The sequence below is a fragment of the Heteronotia binoei genome, chromosome 8, assembly GCF_032191835.1.
Source record: "Heteronotia binoei isolate CCM8104 ecotype False Entrance Well chromosome 8, APGP_CSIRO_Hbin_v1, whole genome shotgun sequence".
Classification (NCBI taxonomy): domain Eukaryota; kingdom Metazoa; phylum Chordata; class Lepidosauria; order Squamata; family Gekkonidae; genus Heteronotia; species Heteronotia binoei.
The window spans coordinates 46,213,249-46,231,818 of NC_083230.1; the positions used below are offsets into that span (position 1 = coordinate 46,213,249).

Sequence of the window (18,570 nt, forward strand, 5' to 3'; positions counted from 1 at the left end):
CACTATAGCGATCTTAGCCGACGTTCCAAAAAAAAAAAGCCGGGGATCGCGCGCCAGTGGGTGAAAAAGGGCGCGAAAACTGCTCCCGGGTTAGATACTGGACATTTCACACAGCACCCCATAGCGATTTCAACCCGGAAGGAGGGGTTGAAAAGTGGAAGAAGCTGCTCTTTGTTAGTAACGACTCAGGCATGCCTCACTACCGGGACAGCCGCGGGACTGTGTGAAAAGGTGAGAGTATTCCGGTAGCAGCCAGTTACTGAATCGGGTCTGTCTGAAATGCCAACAGAAACCCATTACTGTTCAGTAACTGACCAGCTGCCATACCGGAATACTTAGGCTGTGTGAAAAAGATCACCGTCAAAGCCTTTGCATTTCATTAGTCTTTTTGAAAGTTTTTGATGTGAAGTAATAAATAACATCTTTTCTAAAATAAATATTTATAATGTTCAGAAAATTCTATCTTCAGACTTTACCATGAAAATTTGTAAAGTGTAAGTGTAGTTCTTTTTTTCTTCCCAGCATGTAGGTGCAGTAATATTATACAAGGACCTGTGTGCTAGAAGAGTTTGTCTCGTGTGGAATGTTTTGCAGACTTTGAACTCTATAGTAGTAAGATACTCAAATGGCAGTTCTCTGCTGCATCTATATACAAATCTTTGGGTTTTGCCCCACAGTGAGCTTACTTAGCCAAGAACTGAAAGAGAGCTTGTCATACTGGAACAGCCTCTGTGATAATGGAGAGATTTCTGGTTTGACCTGGGCATATTGGGATAACAGTGTTTGCTCTTGTTCAGCAGCTGGTCTTTCTAGCCTAGTGTGGTACTGATAATCCAGCTAAAATATCAAGGTGTGGCTTCAGCAGGTAGAAAAGGGTTGTACATAACCCAAAGCGTATATTCTCTTTAGAGATATTGCCAAAAAAGGTTATAACCCTACGTTCTTTTGGACTAGAATGAAAGCTTCTTTCTATAGAAAGTTGATAAACAAGATAAGAATGTGATAACTGCTAAAAGCAGCTATCTTCACAGTGTGATTCATCTGTCTGTATTTACCACTTTATTTAATACTGTGACACCTGTACTGGAAATAAAGGAGAAAACTATATTGGAAATAAAGGAGATATAATCAGGTTTGAGCACAATCATTAAAAATGCATTGCATTTTTAGAAATGTGTTCCGCTTTGTGTAAATACTTCAGTTGCAAAGGTACAGTGTCATGTGCACATATAAGGGGGTGACTTTCCAGCAAGGAGGTAAATAGTCTGTGTGTTCTTCATGTAGAGCAGTGATTCTCACTGAATGGCTCATGAGCCAATGGTGGTTCCCTCTGAGAAGTTTGTGGTTGGCAGGCAATTCTCATCTTGAAATGGCCACTGTGATTGGAGAATGGGTAAACTGTGAGCCTTCCTGATCTGTGGGCCCTGTGCTAGGGAGGGGTCCATGTTTTCTATATATCTCTTCTTTGCAGTCTCTGTTCTCTCATCCAAGCACCCAGGCAGCTTCTGGAAGGCAGAGAAAGCTGCTGTGGAGAAGAAAGCATAAAACCATTCCCACCACATGGCAGCCACCTAAGGAAAGAGCAGCTTGGCTACAGTGGATGGTAGTGCTGTTATTTCACATACTCCATGGCCATCTTGCTGTCTTCTCTGGATGCTGTGGTCTCTCTCATTCACCTGAGCTGCTGTGCCTTGTGCTCGAGACAGCAAGGAAGCAGAGAGGGATGTAAAAGGCACACTGATTCAGCTGTGGTAGGGTGAGGAGACCCTCAGTAGCTCAGAGCTACTTGGTAATTTAAAAAGCTACAGTTCTATAGGAAATATTAATAGTTATATTTTGTATTATATGTGTATGATTAGGTTAGTTCAGTGGGAACACAGTAACAAGGTGGCTCTTTTGGTTGCTGATAACTGAAAATGTGTCTGTCCACAAGCTGCATAGTAAGTACCTCTGATACACAGTTTCCTAGAATCTCTGAAGCCATACAGTCATATTTGACATCCATGGATTCTATTGTGAGTGTAGAAATGCAGACCTGTTTGAGGTTTGGTGGCAATTTATAGCAAATGGGTTACTTAGAAGAATATATGGAACTAAATGGAATGTCATCTTTAAAGGAAGTAGATTAAAGCAGCGTGTACTGATAAAATTCCATAAGTAGGCAGTAAAATGCAAAAAACAAAATGTGAAATTTAGAATAATGTTTTGTTACGTTACTATGCTGAACAACTTAAATGAAAGTGTCTTGCAAGCAGTAGTAACTAGAATTTGAATCTTTCAGTATGAGGGTTTTTTTTTTACCATAATAGATTCAGGTGTATTTGCTTTCTTCATTTAAGAAATACCACGAGCACATTTAATTATAACACAGAACAAACTTTTGTCTACTTATAGTATTTTGTGTAGGCAAGGTTGCAGTTGTTTGCTTAGTTGGACTTTGGGTTAGCTTGCTGAGCTAAAAGTGTATGTGCTTCTCACTCTCTTTATTTGCTTCTGGCAGCTTATCCTCAAAATAATAGTAATTCCATCTTCTGGGCATGAAGCAGGTCACTGGGATTGTGTGGTATGGGAGGTATTTGTGAATTTCCTGCGTTGTGCATGGAGTTGGACTAGATGACCCTTCCAATTCTATGATTCCTAGTGGGGAGTTCAGTGGGCAAGTGAGGAAAGCTGGTTTAAAAAGCTTCAGATTTGTGTTAAGTTCCACCTCTGTAAGTGCCTAGCCGCCCTGAGCCTGCCTCGGTGGGGTAGGGCAGGATATAAATCAAATAAAATGAATGAAAACAAACAAATTTAAAAAGAGAGCACCAGACAAGGAGCTGAGTTAGATGGTGGCCATCTGATGGCCTGTGCACTGCGGAGCAAGATGGAATGATTCTGATCCCCTAAAACAAAGTTTTCATGGTGAAAGACAAAAGTTTGAGGACCTTCTTTTATGTAAGAGCAGAGTACAGCTTTTAGCATCAAAATGACTGATTTCTGTGCTTCAAAACTAAATGTAACCTATCTCAACAGACCTGAGAGAAACTCATGTAGAGTCAAAATCCACATGAAATCATATTGTTCTAAGGTGTGCTAAAGAAAGGTGATTTTTAACACCACCAAATAAATGGTTTTGTTCAATCGCACAGTCAAGTCCAACTCTTTGTGACCCCATGGACCAAGTCACACCAGGCCCTTCTGCCTTCCACCATCCTCCTAAGTCTGCTCAAATTCATGTTAGTTACATCAGTAACGCTGTTTAGCCATCTCATCTTTTGCCGTCCCCTTCTGTCTTTTGCTTTCTGTCTTTCCCAACATCAGGATCTTCTCCAGTGATGCTCCCTTCTCATTTGGTGGCCAAAGCATTTGAGCTTCAGCATCTGACTTTCCAGGGAACAGTCAAGGTTGATTTCCCTTAGGACTGACCGATTCAATCTTCTTGCAGTCCAAGGGACTCTCAAGATTCTTCTCCAGCTCGAAAGCATCTATTCTTCTGCACTCGGCCTTCCTTATGGTCCAACTCTCACAGCCATACATTACTACTGGGAATACCATAGCTTTGACTATATGGACTTTTGTTGGCAGGGTGATGTCACTGCTTTTTATTATATGTCCTAGGTTTGCCATAACTTTTAATTTCATGCTGCAGTTAACTTCCGGGTTATGGCGCCTTGAGCTCAGGGGGGTCCACGGATCGTCCTCCTGCAGCCCCTCTGAATCAGGCAGTTGATGCGGCACCCCATAAGGAGACCCTGGAGGGGTTTCCTTTTGGCATGGGACTTCTGCAGGAAGCCAGGGCATAGCGGCGTCTGTTTCTGTCCTTCTTGCATGCCCCAAGCTTCACCGCCATGATAGCTAATGCAGCAGAAAAAGGTGAATGCCTGAACACTTTCTTTCCTTTCAATAAGCTTCTGATGTATTGCTTCTCTACCCCGAGCATGGCAATTCTACTTGACAAGTAAGTGTGCTTTCAGTACCACTGGCTAATCGGTTGTTTTACATAATAACAAGCGGGTCAGCTTAAAGGAAGGGAAAGAGGTTGATTATACCCCTACTTTTCCAGTGAATGAGGCTTTGAAAAGTTAAAGAGCAACTTTAAGCATTGGCAACACTTTGAATTAGATGGAATACAGATACTCAAATTGACCCGGATTATAATTGGACATGTGTTAAAGAGGCTATTATTTGGCTGCAATATGGTCTGAAAAAAACAAACAAGATATATTCTAGAGAGAGTTGTCTCTGTCATCTGACTGCAACTGAAATAACATTCAAAATCACAGCTGGAGGAGATTTGGAACGACGGACTAATTGGGTCTTTGAGCTGCTTTTCAACTTGGATTAATAGACTGAGTTTGCTGACAGAGAAAAATGGCATTGCCAAGCGAAATGTTTTATAAAAAAGACATATTATGTAACATAAGTTCTCTGAAGCAGGATCTTGGTTCATTAACAGAGTTGATTAAAAAACAAATGGGAGCTTTGATGCTGAAAGCTAGCGAAATCTCAAATCTACATGAGCAGAGTGTTAAAGAGATCCTGGTGACGTCTGTCGAATTGGAAGGGGAGAGTGATCCGCTGAGAAACAAAAGAAAATCAAAATGGAGCCTTATGGTGCAGTTAAAAAGCAAGACCGGAAATCAAGACTGATTGAAGTTCTGCTGAGAGGAACAAATGGCGTGGAATTCTTCCTGCTGTTACTGAGAGGGAGGACTGCATTAAGGAGCGAGAAGGTGCATTTTAGCCAAAGAATCAAGATGTGGAAATTCTTCAGGAAGAAGGATTTTTGAACTCTCTCTCTCTCTCTCTGTGGATAGTCGGATATGGAACTTTCAGCAAGAACTGACATGCAATTTTAAAACTGACATGCAATTTTAAAAGGCAAAGTGAAATTTTTGGGTTATATTGTTTCTTCTAGTGTAATATGGATATAAGAACTAAAGGAATGAAAAGTTTTGAAAATTATTTTACGTAAATAAATAGTTTGGATTAAATTTTAAGAAGGCAGACAATGTAATTAACTTGTAACTGGGCAGATCTTGTGGGCAGTCGGACATGGAATTCCCAATAAGAACTGATATATGATTTTAAAAGGCTAAGTGAGATTTTTGGGGTATATTTCTAAGAAGGTAGACAACATAATTATCTTGCAACTAGGTAGATCTGCACTTAATAGATAAAGATATTTGCCTCTTATGCTTATTTTAATGATGATACTAAATTAATAAGCTAGTTTGCATTTTCAGTATGATTGAGTTAAGCAGCAAAAATCAAGACGTGAGAATTTTTCAGGAAGAATTGTTGTTTCCTCTGTGGGTAACTAAATATGGAATTTTTAATAAGAACTGATATGCGATTTTAAAAGGTCAAGTGAAATTCTAAGGATGGAAAAGTTTTGCAAAAAATGTTAGATAGTTAATTTTGGATCAATTGTTAAGAGGGCGGACAACACAACTATTTTTTAATCTGGTAGATCTGCTCTTAGAAGGTTTGTCTGGAGAAACTGTCAATATTGAGATAGTCAAGCTAGTATATTTTATTTTTAGCTTGTTAAAGATAAAAGATATTGGTTGCATACGTTTATTTTAATGATGATATTGTTAAACTCACAAGTTAGTCTGTGCTCTCAATATGGTTAAGTGTAGCCAGCCAGCTCTGTGTTGAGACTGCTTGGGTTTTTTGGTTTTTTTACATCTATATGCAATTCTATATGTGCTGAAGAATTGTTTGTACTTGTATTTTAAGTTATAGTTTAGTTAAAAAGCTATAATGAAAGATAAAGTTGGTAAAATATATGGGGAGAATTTTATACTTGCGGGTAGAAAGAATGGGGTATTTCACTTGGAGGTATAACTGTAACTGATATACTTGTATTTCTTTTTGTTTCTGTTTTTCCCACTCTGTATCCACCCTTCCCCATCTTTAATGCATCTTTGCTTGTGTTTCTTTTCTTTGTAGTTAAAATCAATTTAAAAAAAAATTCCTGCTGCAGTGTACAAGACACTAATTAACGCTGAGCTCAAAGGTTAGAATAAATTATAACCATGGTGTTGTGTATCATAACCATGGTGAGCACGAACATTGGCAGCCCTCAAGTAACTTGCCCTTAATCTTGGGCTGATCCAGCAAAGGCAGTATTGTTCGGTATACTGGATTCCATTGATGCTGTATTGAGGGCATGGAAACAGCAGCAGCCTGTTTTCAGATGGTGTTCTGTTAGAGTTCTCTCTTCAGTGCCATCCTGTGCAGAGCTGCACCCTTCTAAGCTTATTGATTTCAATGGGCTTAGAAGAGTGTAGCTCTGCTTAAGGTGGCACTGCAGTTCACACAACCTGGTGTTACCCAGTCATGTAGCATTTAAGGATGGAAATAGCCTAACAATGGTTCTGCAACCTCTCAGATCTTTCAGATTGTCACATGATATATGTGATGTTGAGAGTCACCCTTTGAAGGCACCTGGAAGGTAGGGGGCTGGGCAGATCATTGTGGAGATGGCTCCAGTCTTTTTGCTTACAGAGGATTGCCGTGAGATATTTTAACCATCCCCCTGGGAGGAGGGGTGCCACAAGTCCTCTGGTTTACCTCCCATGTTTAATTTCTATGTAAGGCCCCTTAATGAGATCATCCATAGGTCTGGAGAAGGCTGACAATATTCTGATGACACCCACCTATATTTTAGTCTAAATACACCTACACCTGCAATCTCTATCCTGGCCCTGTGTCTGAATGCAGTAATCAAGATGGCTGAGGGAGAACAAATAGAAGCTGAGTCCAGATAAGGTGGTGGTGATGGTGGCTGGAAGGGCCATTACTTTAAACAGGATTGTTCTTCCCATCATAGTTGGTATATAGCATTGGTGGCCAAACTTGCTTAACACAAGAATAAATGTCAAATGTTTGAGAGCCACAAGATGTGAATGTCAGATGTTTGAGAGCCGCAAGTCAGGATGGAGGCAAGGAAGGAAGGCAAATAGGTGGGGATGGAAGGAGAGGTGAAAAGAAAGTACCTTTAACTTTAAATGTATTCTGCAAGTCACTGGCTGGCTTGACTTGGAGAAGTGATTTAAAGGGACAAATGTCTTCAAGCCAGCTGATGAGGTGCTGGGGGCTTCAGGAGCCATACAATATGTGTGAAAGAGCCACATGTGGCTCCCAAGCCACAATTTGGCCACCCCTGGAATGCAGCTTTCTTGAGAGACTTGGGAGTCTCTTGTTGGATCTTGGTCTCCTCTTGGAAAAAAGGTGCCCATGATAGTAAAGAAAAATGCTTCCCCCCCCCCCCGCCAGCTGTATCTAGTTAGGAAGATGGTTCCCTTTTTTCACATGTCTGATCTGGACCTTCTGATCTGTTTCATTAACCTCATTTCTAGATTTCTGTAACATGCTGTATGTGGGGCTACTCTTGAAGATAATTTAGACCAGGGGTGTCAAACTCATTTGTTATGAGCGCCGAATCTGACATAAATGAGATCTTGTTGGGCCGGGCCATGCGTGTACCTATCCAGGGTACTGGGTAAAGGAAACTCTGGCTCTTTCCTTCCTTCCCCAGGGGACCAGGAGGGGGACAAGAGCCTGCTTGACCTCTTCTAGGAGGCTGTTCCAGAGGCAAGAGGCAGCTACTGAGAAAACTCACAAACATACCTTGGACAAGGGGAGTCCTGACATCAGACCGTGCTGGGAAGAACAAAGGTACCTCACAAGATGTGCAAGGAGAGGCAGTCCTTCAAATATGCGGACTTGTGGTCATGATGGACTTTAAAGTAAGCAGCACCACTTTGAATTGCATCCAGAAACTAATCAGCAGCCAGATCTCAGAATAGGAATGATGTGGTCACATCACCTGTCCCAGATAACAGACAAACCACCACATTTTGTGCCAGCTGCAGTGTCTAAATAAGGGGTGCCAAACATGTGGCCCGGGGGCCAAATCAGGCCCCCAGAGGGCTCCTATCAGGCCCCTGACCAACTGGCTGTCATCTGCTACTTTCTCCCCCCTCTCTTGCTTCTTTCTGCATCACAGCTTTCTTTGCATGGCTTGCTCAATCGCACAGGAGCCACAGAGCCATTGACTGAGGCTCTTCCCTTGGTTGATGGCCAGAGTTCACTAGTTGTTGTAGATTTTCTGGGCTGTATGGCCATGATCTTGGCATGGTGAGTCCTGATGTTTCGCCAGCATCTGTGACTGGCATCCTCAGAGGTAAAACCCAGAAAACTGGAGTTCTCTCTGGGTCAAAGATGGTAGGCAGGTAATTTCAAATCCAAACACACCTTATGTGTGCCCCATCTACCCTGGTTCATACTTCCTCTCAAGCTCTACAGAACAGCTGTTTTGCAGCCTTACCAGAAAGCTAAGAGGCCTTCAACAACATATTGTGTTTGGACTGTTCATAAAAAAGATTTATAAATCACAATAATACTTGGCTTGAATCAGATACAATAATGACAAGCCTTTGAAATGAGTAAAAATATTACAAATTCTGACTTGGTTTTAATGTTTTCATATCTGTTTTAATGTTTGCTTTACAACATTGTTTTTATATTTGCTATTACTTGCTTTTGGTTCTGAGATGCTCAGGAAAAGGTAGACATTTAAGTAGTTTAAATAAATAAATAATGCAACTTGTTCAGCTGATATTGCCCAGACTATCTACAAGACTTCTGATTTTCACTGTTTGACTGGGGACACTTCTGCCCTTGCATTCAGGGAGAAGGTAACATCCAGCTGCATAATAAAGAGCATGCTGGGTTTCATCTCTGGACAAATTATAAGAGACATTTTCATAAGAATGAAAAGCTTGATGCATAACATCAAAAACAATTGACATAAACATGGCTAATTTCTGTTCTCAGTAGTGAAAACACAGGCCGGGATAATGTCTTGTATAAAATTTATTTGAATGTTAACCATTAGTAGATATAGTAGAATGAATGATGTACACAGAGGTTTTACATAGGTAATTAACTCAGTAGTGTTTTCCTGCTTCTGTGTGGCTTGTGTGCTATACAATACTGACTGACTGACTTATCTATGGCTAGATAACTTTACACAGAATAATATAGCAAAAATAATGATTGATTTTAATTAAGCAGACTTCTTGCTGTTTTTTCATTTCCTCTGCAGATGTATGCAGTTTCTACCAAAGGTGGATGGGATAATCCTGTAAAAGATAAGGAAGCTGGAGCATAGCAGTAGAAATGGACGAACAAGCTCTTCTGGGGTTAAATCCAAATGCTGATTTAGACTTCAGGCAACGAGTAAGTTTAATTCGTGACTACAATTAGTCTAGTGAATGCAAGGTCAGAGTAAGTAATAAAGACCTGTAGCCAGAGTTTTAGAAAGCTGATTCAAAGTGGTATGTGACAGTTTTTGTTTTCCACTTCATTAATTCCCCTCACCCCTGACTCTGGACTCCATGTTCTTCACTAAATGCATCACTTTCTGGCCCTAGAGTTTTCACAGTGCTTGTCTGCTTGTTTCTGTTTCCTATGTATAGCATGCCATACAGCGTGTTTGTAGTCCCTTAGGTTCCCCCATTTCCTTTTTTATTGGCCTTTCTTCAACTTGTTCCCAGGATCACTTCCTTTGTATTCCTGCTTCTCAACCATTACCTGTTTTTATTCTTTTTCTTTTTCATTTTTATTTCTTTGCTTCAATTGCCTCAAAAAAGGTGCCGTTTCTATGCTATTATCTGTCCCATCCTGGTTATTTCATAGTATGTAAAATAATAGTCTCTGGCAATTAGATAAGATCCCCATGGTGCAGAGTGGTAAAGCTGCAGTACTGCAGTCGGAGCCCTCTCCTCACGATCTGAGTTCGATCCCAGCGAAAGCTGGTTCAGGTAGCTGGCTTGAGGTTGACTCAGCTTTCCATCCTTCCGAGGTCGGTAAAATGAGTACCCAGCTTGCTGGGGGGAAAGTGTAGATGACTGGGGAAGGCAATGGCAAACCACCCCAAAAAAAGTCTGCCATGAAAACATTGTGAAAGCAATGTCACCCCAGAGTCAAAAACGACTGGTGCTTGCACAGGGGACTACCGTTACCTTTTTTTTTTAGCATTTAGATAGCATCATATACCACTCTAATAACTTTCCTTACTCTGCTACATTTTGAAGGAAGCCTTTTAAAAATATTTATAATTTCAGGCATTAGCCTATTTTGAGCAGCTGAAGATCTCTCCAGATGCTTGGCAGGTGTGTGCCGAAGCTTTAGCCCAAAGGCTTTACAGGTAGAACATTTCGAATAATTGCTTTCTTTTATTTGGGAGTGTTTTGCAGTGTAAGATTTTTGGTAATGGAAATTCTGCCAAGTAAATGTTGCTGTTTAAAACCATATGATATGGGTTTGTTGTTGGGGGTAGTGCTGTCAAGATTTATGGTGATGCTGCAGGGTTTTCAAGGCAAGAGACATTCTGAGGTGGGTTGCCATTGCCTGCCTCCATGTCACAGCCCTGGTATTCCTTTGTGGACTCCCATCCAAATACTAGCCAGGGCTGACCCTGCGTAACTTCCAAAATCTAATGAGATTGGGCTAGCCTGGCCTATCCAGGTCAGGTGGTTGTTGGGTAGCCTTAAATATTAAGCTCATGTAGCAGACCTTTCTAGTCATTCTGAAACAATGTATGAAGAACTATGCTTTTCTTTCTAGATGCATATTGGGTGGGTGGGTGTGAGAATGAATTTAAAATGTTTTTTTTTATCATGTTTGAAATCTTTTTGAGAAAGCAGGTAATGGCTTAATATTGTGGTAGATATTACACCTGTAAAGTCTGGGTGTCTAAAATGAGGCTTGTTGTGCTAGGTTTTTGTAAAGTGGGAGGAGGAAGATGTTTAATGTCTAGGTGGCTTCAGGGAGTGCTGTGTGTGCAAGAAAATGGTTCAATGCTCATGTTATGCTATAAATCCCCTCCTCACAAATACACACAGGAGATCAGCACGGCTTAAACTGTAGCACACAGGTTGTGCTGCTGTTATCATTTCTGGAAAGGCAGTTTCTTCCTGTCTGATTTAATTGTTTCTGATTGGTACATATGGCTGCGTGCACTTAAGGCTAAGATGTTAAAATAGTTCACAAGGATAAGCTAAAAATTCTGCAGCCTGTTGCAGGGATCTGAAAGCGAGGAATATTTTCAGTTTTCTTGTAGAAAACCAGGGCACTTATTTCTTTAAATTCCATTGATATTCCAAATTATAAATAATGCATTTGATATTAAACTAGAAAACAAGTTTAGTCTTCTCTCAAAAGTATTACATAGATCCAAGTGGGCAGCCGTGTTGGTGTGAAGCCGTAAAACAAAGAACTAAGTTAAATCCAACTAGAACTAAGTTAAATCCAACTAAGATGGAGGTCTTGTACTTGAGTTGAGGGGAGTGGGTTCGTGCATCCAGCTCCCAGCCCTGGGTGGTGCCGTTCTGGTACCAGCCCAGCAGGTTAAGAGTCTGGGGGTGATTCTGGACACCTCCCTCTCTATGGAGGCCAAGATCACAGTGGCTGCTGGGTCTGCCTTTTTCCATCTACGGCAGATCAGGCAGCTAGCACCATACCTATCCCCCCAAGATCTGGCTACAGTAACCCATGCAATGATGACTTCCAGGCTGGACTACTGTAACTTGTTCTACGCTGGCCTACCCCTGAAACTGATCTGGAAACTGCAGTGGGTGCAGAATGTGGCAGCTCGCCTGCTGTCTGCATCACCTGTATGGATGAGCATATGGCCGGTGCTCCTTGACCTGCAATGGCTGCCTATAGAGTATTGGAGCTGTTTCAAGGTGTTAGTTTTGACTTTTAAGGCCTTGCACGGCCTGGGACCAACATACCTCCGGGACTGTCTCCTCCCATATACACCCCGGAGGTCGCTTCGTTCAGCCTCCCAAGATCTTCTGATAGTCCCCAGCCCAAGAGATGCCCGTCTTGCCTCTACCAGGGTCAGGACTTTCTCAGTCCTGGCCTCAACCTGGTGGAATCAGCTCCCTGTGGAGATCCGGGCCCTACCTGGCTTGCTGGCCTTTCATAGGGCCTGCAAAACGGAGCTGTTCTGCCATGTCTTTGGATGAGGCAGTGGGCATCTATTTATTGATAGGTTGGCCTCCCCGCTACTGCTCTGCTGCTCTACTGCACTACTGTACTGTGATGCTGTATTGCAGTACTATTTTGTGCTATACCACCTTGCTGTCATGTCATCTTGCGGAATCATCTTGTTGCACTTTGATGAATGTTGTAATTGGTTTTATTATGATTTTATTGTGATTTTATTTCTATTTGCTTTACTCCGCTCTGAGCCCCCAATGGGGGAATGGGCGGAATATAAATAAACAAATAATAATGAAAGTAGGCGTCAAGTTGCACCTTTAAGACCAAAAAAGTTTTATTCAGAATGTAAGCTTTCATGTGCTCTAAGCACACTTCAGCAGACTAGGAATCAGGTACAGTGAATCAGATACAGCGAGCAGAGCTACATATAGCTGGTAGGCAGTGGTTTAGAAGGCAAAATGGCACACATGTAAGATCTAATGACAGAATAGTAAAACTAACAGCATAGTAAAATTAAATTGAGCAAACCATTGATCTGGTTAACATGAGCGTGAGAAACCAATAAAACAGTAATGTGTCAAAATTTGAGAATGTCCGTTAATCACTCTATTGTTATAAGCAAACCTGGGCCAATTTGGTGCACCAGGTGATGGTACAATTTTAGATTGTTTTGACATTTTGTATACTCTTACACTTTATTATCTTAGTATAGCTTAAGCTATACAAAACTCATTTTTAAGGATTCTGCTCCCAGTATCTAATTCTGTGTTTGTCCAAGGCAAGAATTAAAATTTAAGTGCTCAGTTTTGTGCTAAAAGATATCAACTAGAGTCTCTAGGATTTTTTAGGAATTAACAGTGCTTCTATCTTTTGTTAGGAATTATGCACATAAAGCCTGCATAATAGTTTATCAGTAGTTTTGATTGTATTGCATTTCTTTTTCCAGTGATGATCACATCAAGTTCTTCTGCTTTCAAATTCTGGAGCATCAAATTAAATACAAGTAAGAAGTCTTCCTCATATCTGCACAATTTTAGTGAATGAAAAAAGAATTTAAGAGGGGGTATATGAGGTCATTTATTTGTGTATATGAGGTCATTTATTTTCTATCACTTAGTTTTCAATATTCAGATGACTTGAAATTTAGTTGCATTTACTGCAGTTCTAGCTGTGTAACAGATGCTGTGAAAAGGCAATAAATTGGTTGACTGGTGCTCATTCCTTAAGCAGTCATCCAACCATGATCAATTGCACCCCTCAAGAAGCTTAGAAAGACAGGTTGCTTACCTGTAACTGTAGATCTTCAAGTAGTCATCTGTGCATTCACACTCATGGGATATAGCACCTACGCTGATCCCCCGAATCGGTACCTTAAAAGCCCGGGATTTTTCATGCTCAGCACCAGTGGGCATGCGCAGGCGTCCCAGTATGCATGCTCACCGGAGCCAGCGGGCAGATCCCGCCAGTTCCTTCTTGACCGCTGGAAGCCTCTAATACAGGGAGACCGTCAGCAGTGGGGAAGAAGGATGGGTAGTGTGAATGCACAGATGACCACTCTAAGATCTACAGTAACAGGTAAGCAACCTGTCTATCCTCTTCGTGGACTCTGTGCTTCACACTCATGGGAGATTAGCAAGCAAGACATACCTGGAGGAAGGAAGATGGTCAACCAGAAGAAACAGCTTGCAGCACCACAGCTCCCAGACGAGGCCTCTGCTGGGCATGCACATCCAGAGCATAATGCTTCATGAATGCATGAGGAGAGGACCGAGTGGCGGCCTTGCACACGTCCGTCAAGGAAATGCCTTTCAGGAATGCCACCAACGTCGCCATCACTCTAGTAGAGTGTCCACGAATGGGCCCAGGCAACGGCTTCTTTGCCAGCAAGCATCCGCCAAAGATAACAGAAAATCAAAAATCACCGATAGACCCACCCGTTGGGGTGAGACTGTAGGGTCAGCCAAAAATTGAAGAAACTTCCCCCAGACGTGTTGGATTCTGCTGGAGAACTCACAGGGTCGATGAACCACGCGCCGTCAGCTTTAGATGGGGCAAGTTTTGAATTGAAAGTGGTTGGAACCTTCTGCAAAACGAAGGAAATGCCTGTACGCAGGATGGATGCTGACGTGGAAGTAGGCATCCTTGAGATCCAACGGTGCCGTCCAGTCCCCTTGGTTGATGAGGGGAAGAATTGTTTGCAGAGTGGACATCCTGAACTTCTGGTACACAAAAAACTTGTTCAGATTCTTAAGGTCCATAATTGGTCTCAATCCCCCATCCCACTTGGGAACCAGGAAATAACGAGAAAAGACCCCCCCCCCACCGTTCTGGCCTCTATGGGGATTGGTTCTGTGGCTTGTTTCTGCAAGAAGTTGCTCACCTCCGCCAGCAGAGGTGGAGAAGGGGGTGTGGTGACAATCACTGACTGAGTCAGAACCTGAACAAAGTCTATCTTGTATCCTTCTGCAATGATGGAAAGAGCCCACCTGTCTGTGGAGATGGACTCCCAAGCCGGAAGATATTGACGGAGGCGGGTATGTGACCTTCACTCCCAATGCTCCAGCTGAATAGAATTTTCTGCCTGCATTGTCTAATTTCTTGCCCTCTTTGTCAGGTGGGGAAGAATGGGTCTTACGTGCCTTAGAGGACGAGGAGACCACCACCAAGTTGAGCTTGGGGTGGGCAAACAAAAACTCAGCACCCGCCTCCTGGACGCAATACATATGGTCCAGTCTTTGCAACAAGATTGGTGCAGACGCTGGTTTTGTCCAGGGCTCTTTCACCGCTTGCAGGATAACTTTGGTTACTGGAAGGGCCACAGCCGTTGATGTGTCTCTCTGCATTATGTCAAAGATGGTGTCAGCGACAACTGGCTGCGGTTGAACCACTGTGAGGGAGAGGGAGTGTGCCATCCGCTTCACCAGGTCCGCTTAAGACTTCAGATCTTCCGATGGAAATATGGGAAGGTCCTCAGCAACATGCGACTCTGGCGAAGCTTCCACTGCCCTGTCAGGATCATTGGTGCCGACCTCAGAGTCCGATGACGAAGAGTCTCTTCTCACCGAGTGCTCAAGTATCAGGGTCGACGTGCACTCAAGTGACCGGAGCGATACCAACGAACACACTTGCACTTCCTCCAACCGCTCTCTGTGTCTCTCAGGAGGGATCGATGCACGATGTGTGGAGTGATGTGAAACTCTTGAGAGATGCGAGGCTTCCGACTGCTGATCCCATTCTGGGAAGTCACGTGGAGGGTACCACTGGTATGGCGGGTACGGGTAGCCATAGGAACAAGGCCACTGACGTTGTTTCCACAGCGGAGATGGCGGAAAACATTGAACCATAGCCAGTTCAAGCTCTCTCCGTCCCATGGTCGGTGGACGAGCTGCCAGGGGTTCGTTCAGCGCTGAAGTTTCAATCTCCGATGTCGAATCACTATCGCTCCGACGACGGGATCTTGATGAATGGGTGCGTTGGGTAAGGTCTATCGCCTGCTCAGACCCCAACAGACGGATCGGCTGCGAACCTCTGCTTCTCGACACCAAGGACTCCATGGATGCGGAGACGCCAGGATCTTCCGGGATGGAGCAGCTTGCGTCGATACTGAAGTATCCCGAGAAGGAGTGCGGGAAAGTCTGTTCTTCCGCTTCTTCTTCGACTTAGACTTCTTTGGGAGGGACGATTGGGTCCCTGAATCGTCCCGACGTTTTTTGGCCAGAGTCACCGCTAACCCTTCAGAGGGTCGTTTTGTGGGTTGGCCTCGCTCGGTCGGCAAGTCAGTCTGCACCGGTGACGATGGATCGACCGATGTAACCGTCAGGGCCAGGGTGGCTTCCCCCATCGATACCGATGGGCCCATTGCCATTTTCGGCGGCCGAAGAGCCGATTCTACAAGTGCCAGCGATAGCTTTGCTGCCCGGTTTTTGCGGGTTTGCTTCAAGAAACTCGAGCAATGCGGGCACGAATCAACTCGGTATCCCTCGCCCAGACACAATAAGCAGAGAGAGTGACCATCTGGAGGTGCAATTTTGCTACCACACCTGCAGCAACGTTTAAAAAACCCCCAACGCCTTTCCATAGGCACCGGAACCCACACAGAACGATCTCTGAGGGAATGGGGGGAAAATAAAGCCCCAAAGGGCAATGTCCAACAACAAGTCTCTCTTTTAAACAACAACAACGAAGTATAACACTAAACTATTAACTAGGAAAACAACAAACGGGCTAAATAACAAGGAAAAAATCCAAAGGATTACAATATCGACCGGAGCAATCAAAAGGAGATCCTATCAATGCAACGGTCAAAAAGGAACTGGCGGTATCCGCGCGCTGGCTCCAGTGAGCATGCGTACTGGGACGCCTGCACATGCCCACTGGTGCTGAGCGCAAAAAATCCCGGGCTTTTTAGGTACCGATTCGGGGGATCGGCGCAGGCGCTATATCCCATGTGTGTGAAGCACAGAGACCACGAAGAAGATTGGGAAATTATCAGAGCTTGACTAATTACTGGGATAGGGTCAGAATTTACTAAGGGGGAAGTCCATTTTACTTTTCCTATTCTCACAAAAGCCCTGTGAGGAAGATTAGACTGAAAGAAAGTGACTGGCCCAGGGTCATCCAGTAAGCTCCTTGGCATAATTGTGATTTGAACTCAGGCCTCCCAGGTCCCAGTCTTGACAATCTAGTTCTGTGAGATTATTTGGGCGTGTTTTATATTAAACTATTTTGCTGTGACAAAACATGTAATACATATTTTATATCCTCCCTAAGCATAGAATCATCAGTAATGGTTCATCTTTTGACTTTGTTCAGTTTCATAACAGCCTGAGCAATGATGCTGAAGTTTTTTTGGCAGTAACTATGCTAATTTTGAAAGAAATCCTTTTTTATAGACTGGACTGGACCATAGTCTACTAAATTTGTTAAAGCTGAAATGAAGCTAAGTATTCTTTTTATCTATTTTTAGGTATCCTCAGTTAACTGAAGTACAACATCAGCTAATTAGGGAAACACTCATAACATGGCTTCAAGCTCAGGTAGGTCTGCATTATATTGAGTCAGACCCTTTGTTTACCAAGGTCAATATAATCTACTCTGACTGGAAGCAGCTTTCCAAGGTTTTAGGTAGAGGTCTTTCACACTGCATACTCCTAAGCCTTTAAACTGGAGATATAAGGAGCCTTGGACCATTTATTTATTTATTATGTTAGATTTATATCCCACCCATTCTACAAAGACTTAAGGCGGCTACCAACATAAAATACAAAGCAGATGTTTTAACACTGAGGAGTCTTTGTAGCTATTTGTATTAGGTTGTCATGAAGTATCTGTTTTTAATTATTCCCAAATTTTTAATGTGAATATATTTCCTATATATTCTTATACATAGTCTGGTTCTTGAAGTTAAGTATAATTTTTCCTCCCTTAGATGGTGAATTCTCAACCAGAGAAGACATTTATACGAAACAAAGCAGCTCAAGTCTTTGCTTTGCTGTTTGTTACTGAATATATCACAAAATGGCCCAAGTTCTTCTTTGATATTCTGTCAGTAGTAGGCCTTAATCCTCGAGGAGTGGATCTGTACCTCAGAATCCTTATGGCAGTTGATGCTGAACTGGTAGACAGAGATGTTGTTCACACATCTGAGGTAAGTACTTTCTTTATAGTACAAATTTGCATATAGAATGTTTCTGTTTTGAACAGTTATCTGCCAACATAATTGTGCCAATAATTTATATGAAGCCTTAATATTAAAGCATTTACGAAGATCCTCCTGGTGTTCTTATATCTAATATCTGGTTTTGGTGCATAATGTGGCTTGGGTCTATGGGTTATGCCTCTTCATGCAGCAGCTCAAAATGATGAATTTTGGGATGCTTCCAGAGGATAGAGGGTGGTGGACTCGGAAGTCTGGCATAGTAAATAGGCAGAAAAGTCCCCCTCCCCAGTCTGTGAAAATTCACCATGGCATCCAACCCAGACACTGGCATGTGTTATTTCCTTTACATTGGTTATATGGTAGCCATTGATAAGAGCATAATATACAGTCATCTGAAAAGCTGAAAACAATCCTTTGCATTTAGAATAACTGTCCTAGTGTTCTGTCATATAAAATATGTTGTATGCTGAGATCAAGGGCTGCTGTACTTGCCCTTGTCTTGTTCCTAGTCCCAACACTTCCAACTTGTAACCAAAGTGCAACAGCAGCAGCACCATTTTGTTTGCAGACTGACACTCTTGATGTACTTACAGGAGGCTCGGCGAAATACCTTATTAAAAGATACCATGAGGGAACAATGCATTCCAAGTCTAGTGGAATCCTGGTACCAAATCTTACAGACTTACCAGTATACAAACTCAGAGCTGACGTGCCAGTGCCTTGAAGTAGTGGGTGCATATGTCTCTTGGATAGAATTGAGCCTCATCGCCAACGACAGGTAATATTTATTTTGAATTTACCGCATGAGCACTCTTGCAAATGTTTATAGCAATCTGCAGCAGTCTTGAGAAAACTTAAAGAAGGGCAAATTGTGTTTTAAGTAATGCTTCAGGATGCCAGAA

At 42.6% G+C, this 18,570-nt stretch overlaps 1 protein-coding gene across 2 annotated transcripts in view; it reads left to right on the forward strand.

Annotated features, from left to right (window-relative positions):
- The window catches only part of XPOT (exportin for tRNA), a 43,610-nt gene that overhangs the window by 2,526 nt on the left and 22,514 nt on the right, over positions 1 to 18,570 (forward strand). For both annotated transcript variants that reach the window (XM_060245003.1, XM_060245002.1), the window contains exons 2-7: positions 9,104 to 9,237; positions 10,125 to 10,207; positions 12,956 to 13,012; positions 16,976 to 17,045; positions 17,438 to 17,656; positions 18,262 to 18,446. In XM_060245003.1, the coding sequence (XP_060100986.1) occupies positions 9,178 to 9,237; positions 10,125 to 10,207; positions 12,956 to 13,012; positions 16,976 to 17,045; positions 17,438 to 17,656; positions 18,262 to 18,446 (674 nt within the window). In that variant the 5' untranslated portion in view covers positions 9,104 to 9,177. The remainder of the gene's footprint in view (positions 1 to 9,103; positions 9,238 to 10,124; positions 10,208 to 12,955; positions 13,013 to 16,975; positions 17,046 to 17,437; positions 17,657 to 18,261; positions 18,447 to 18,570) is intronic.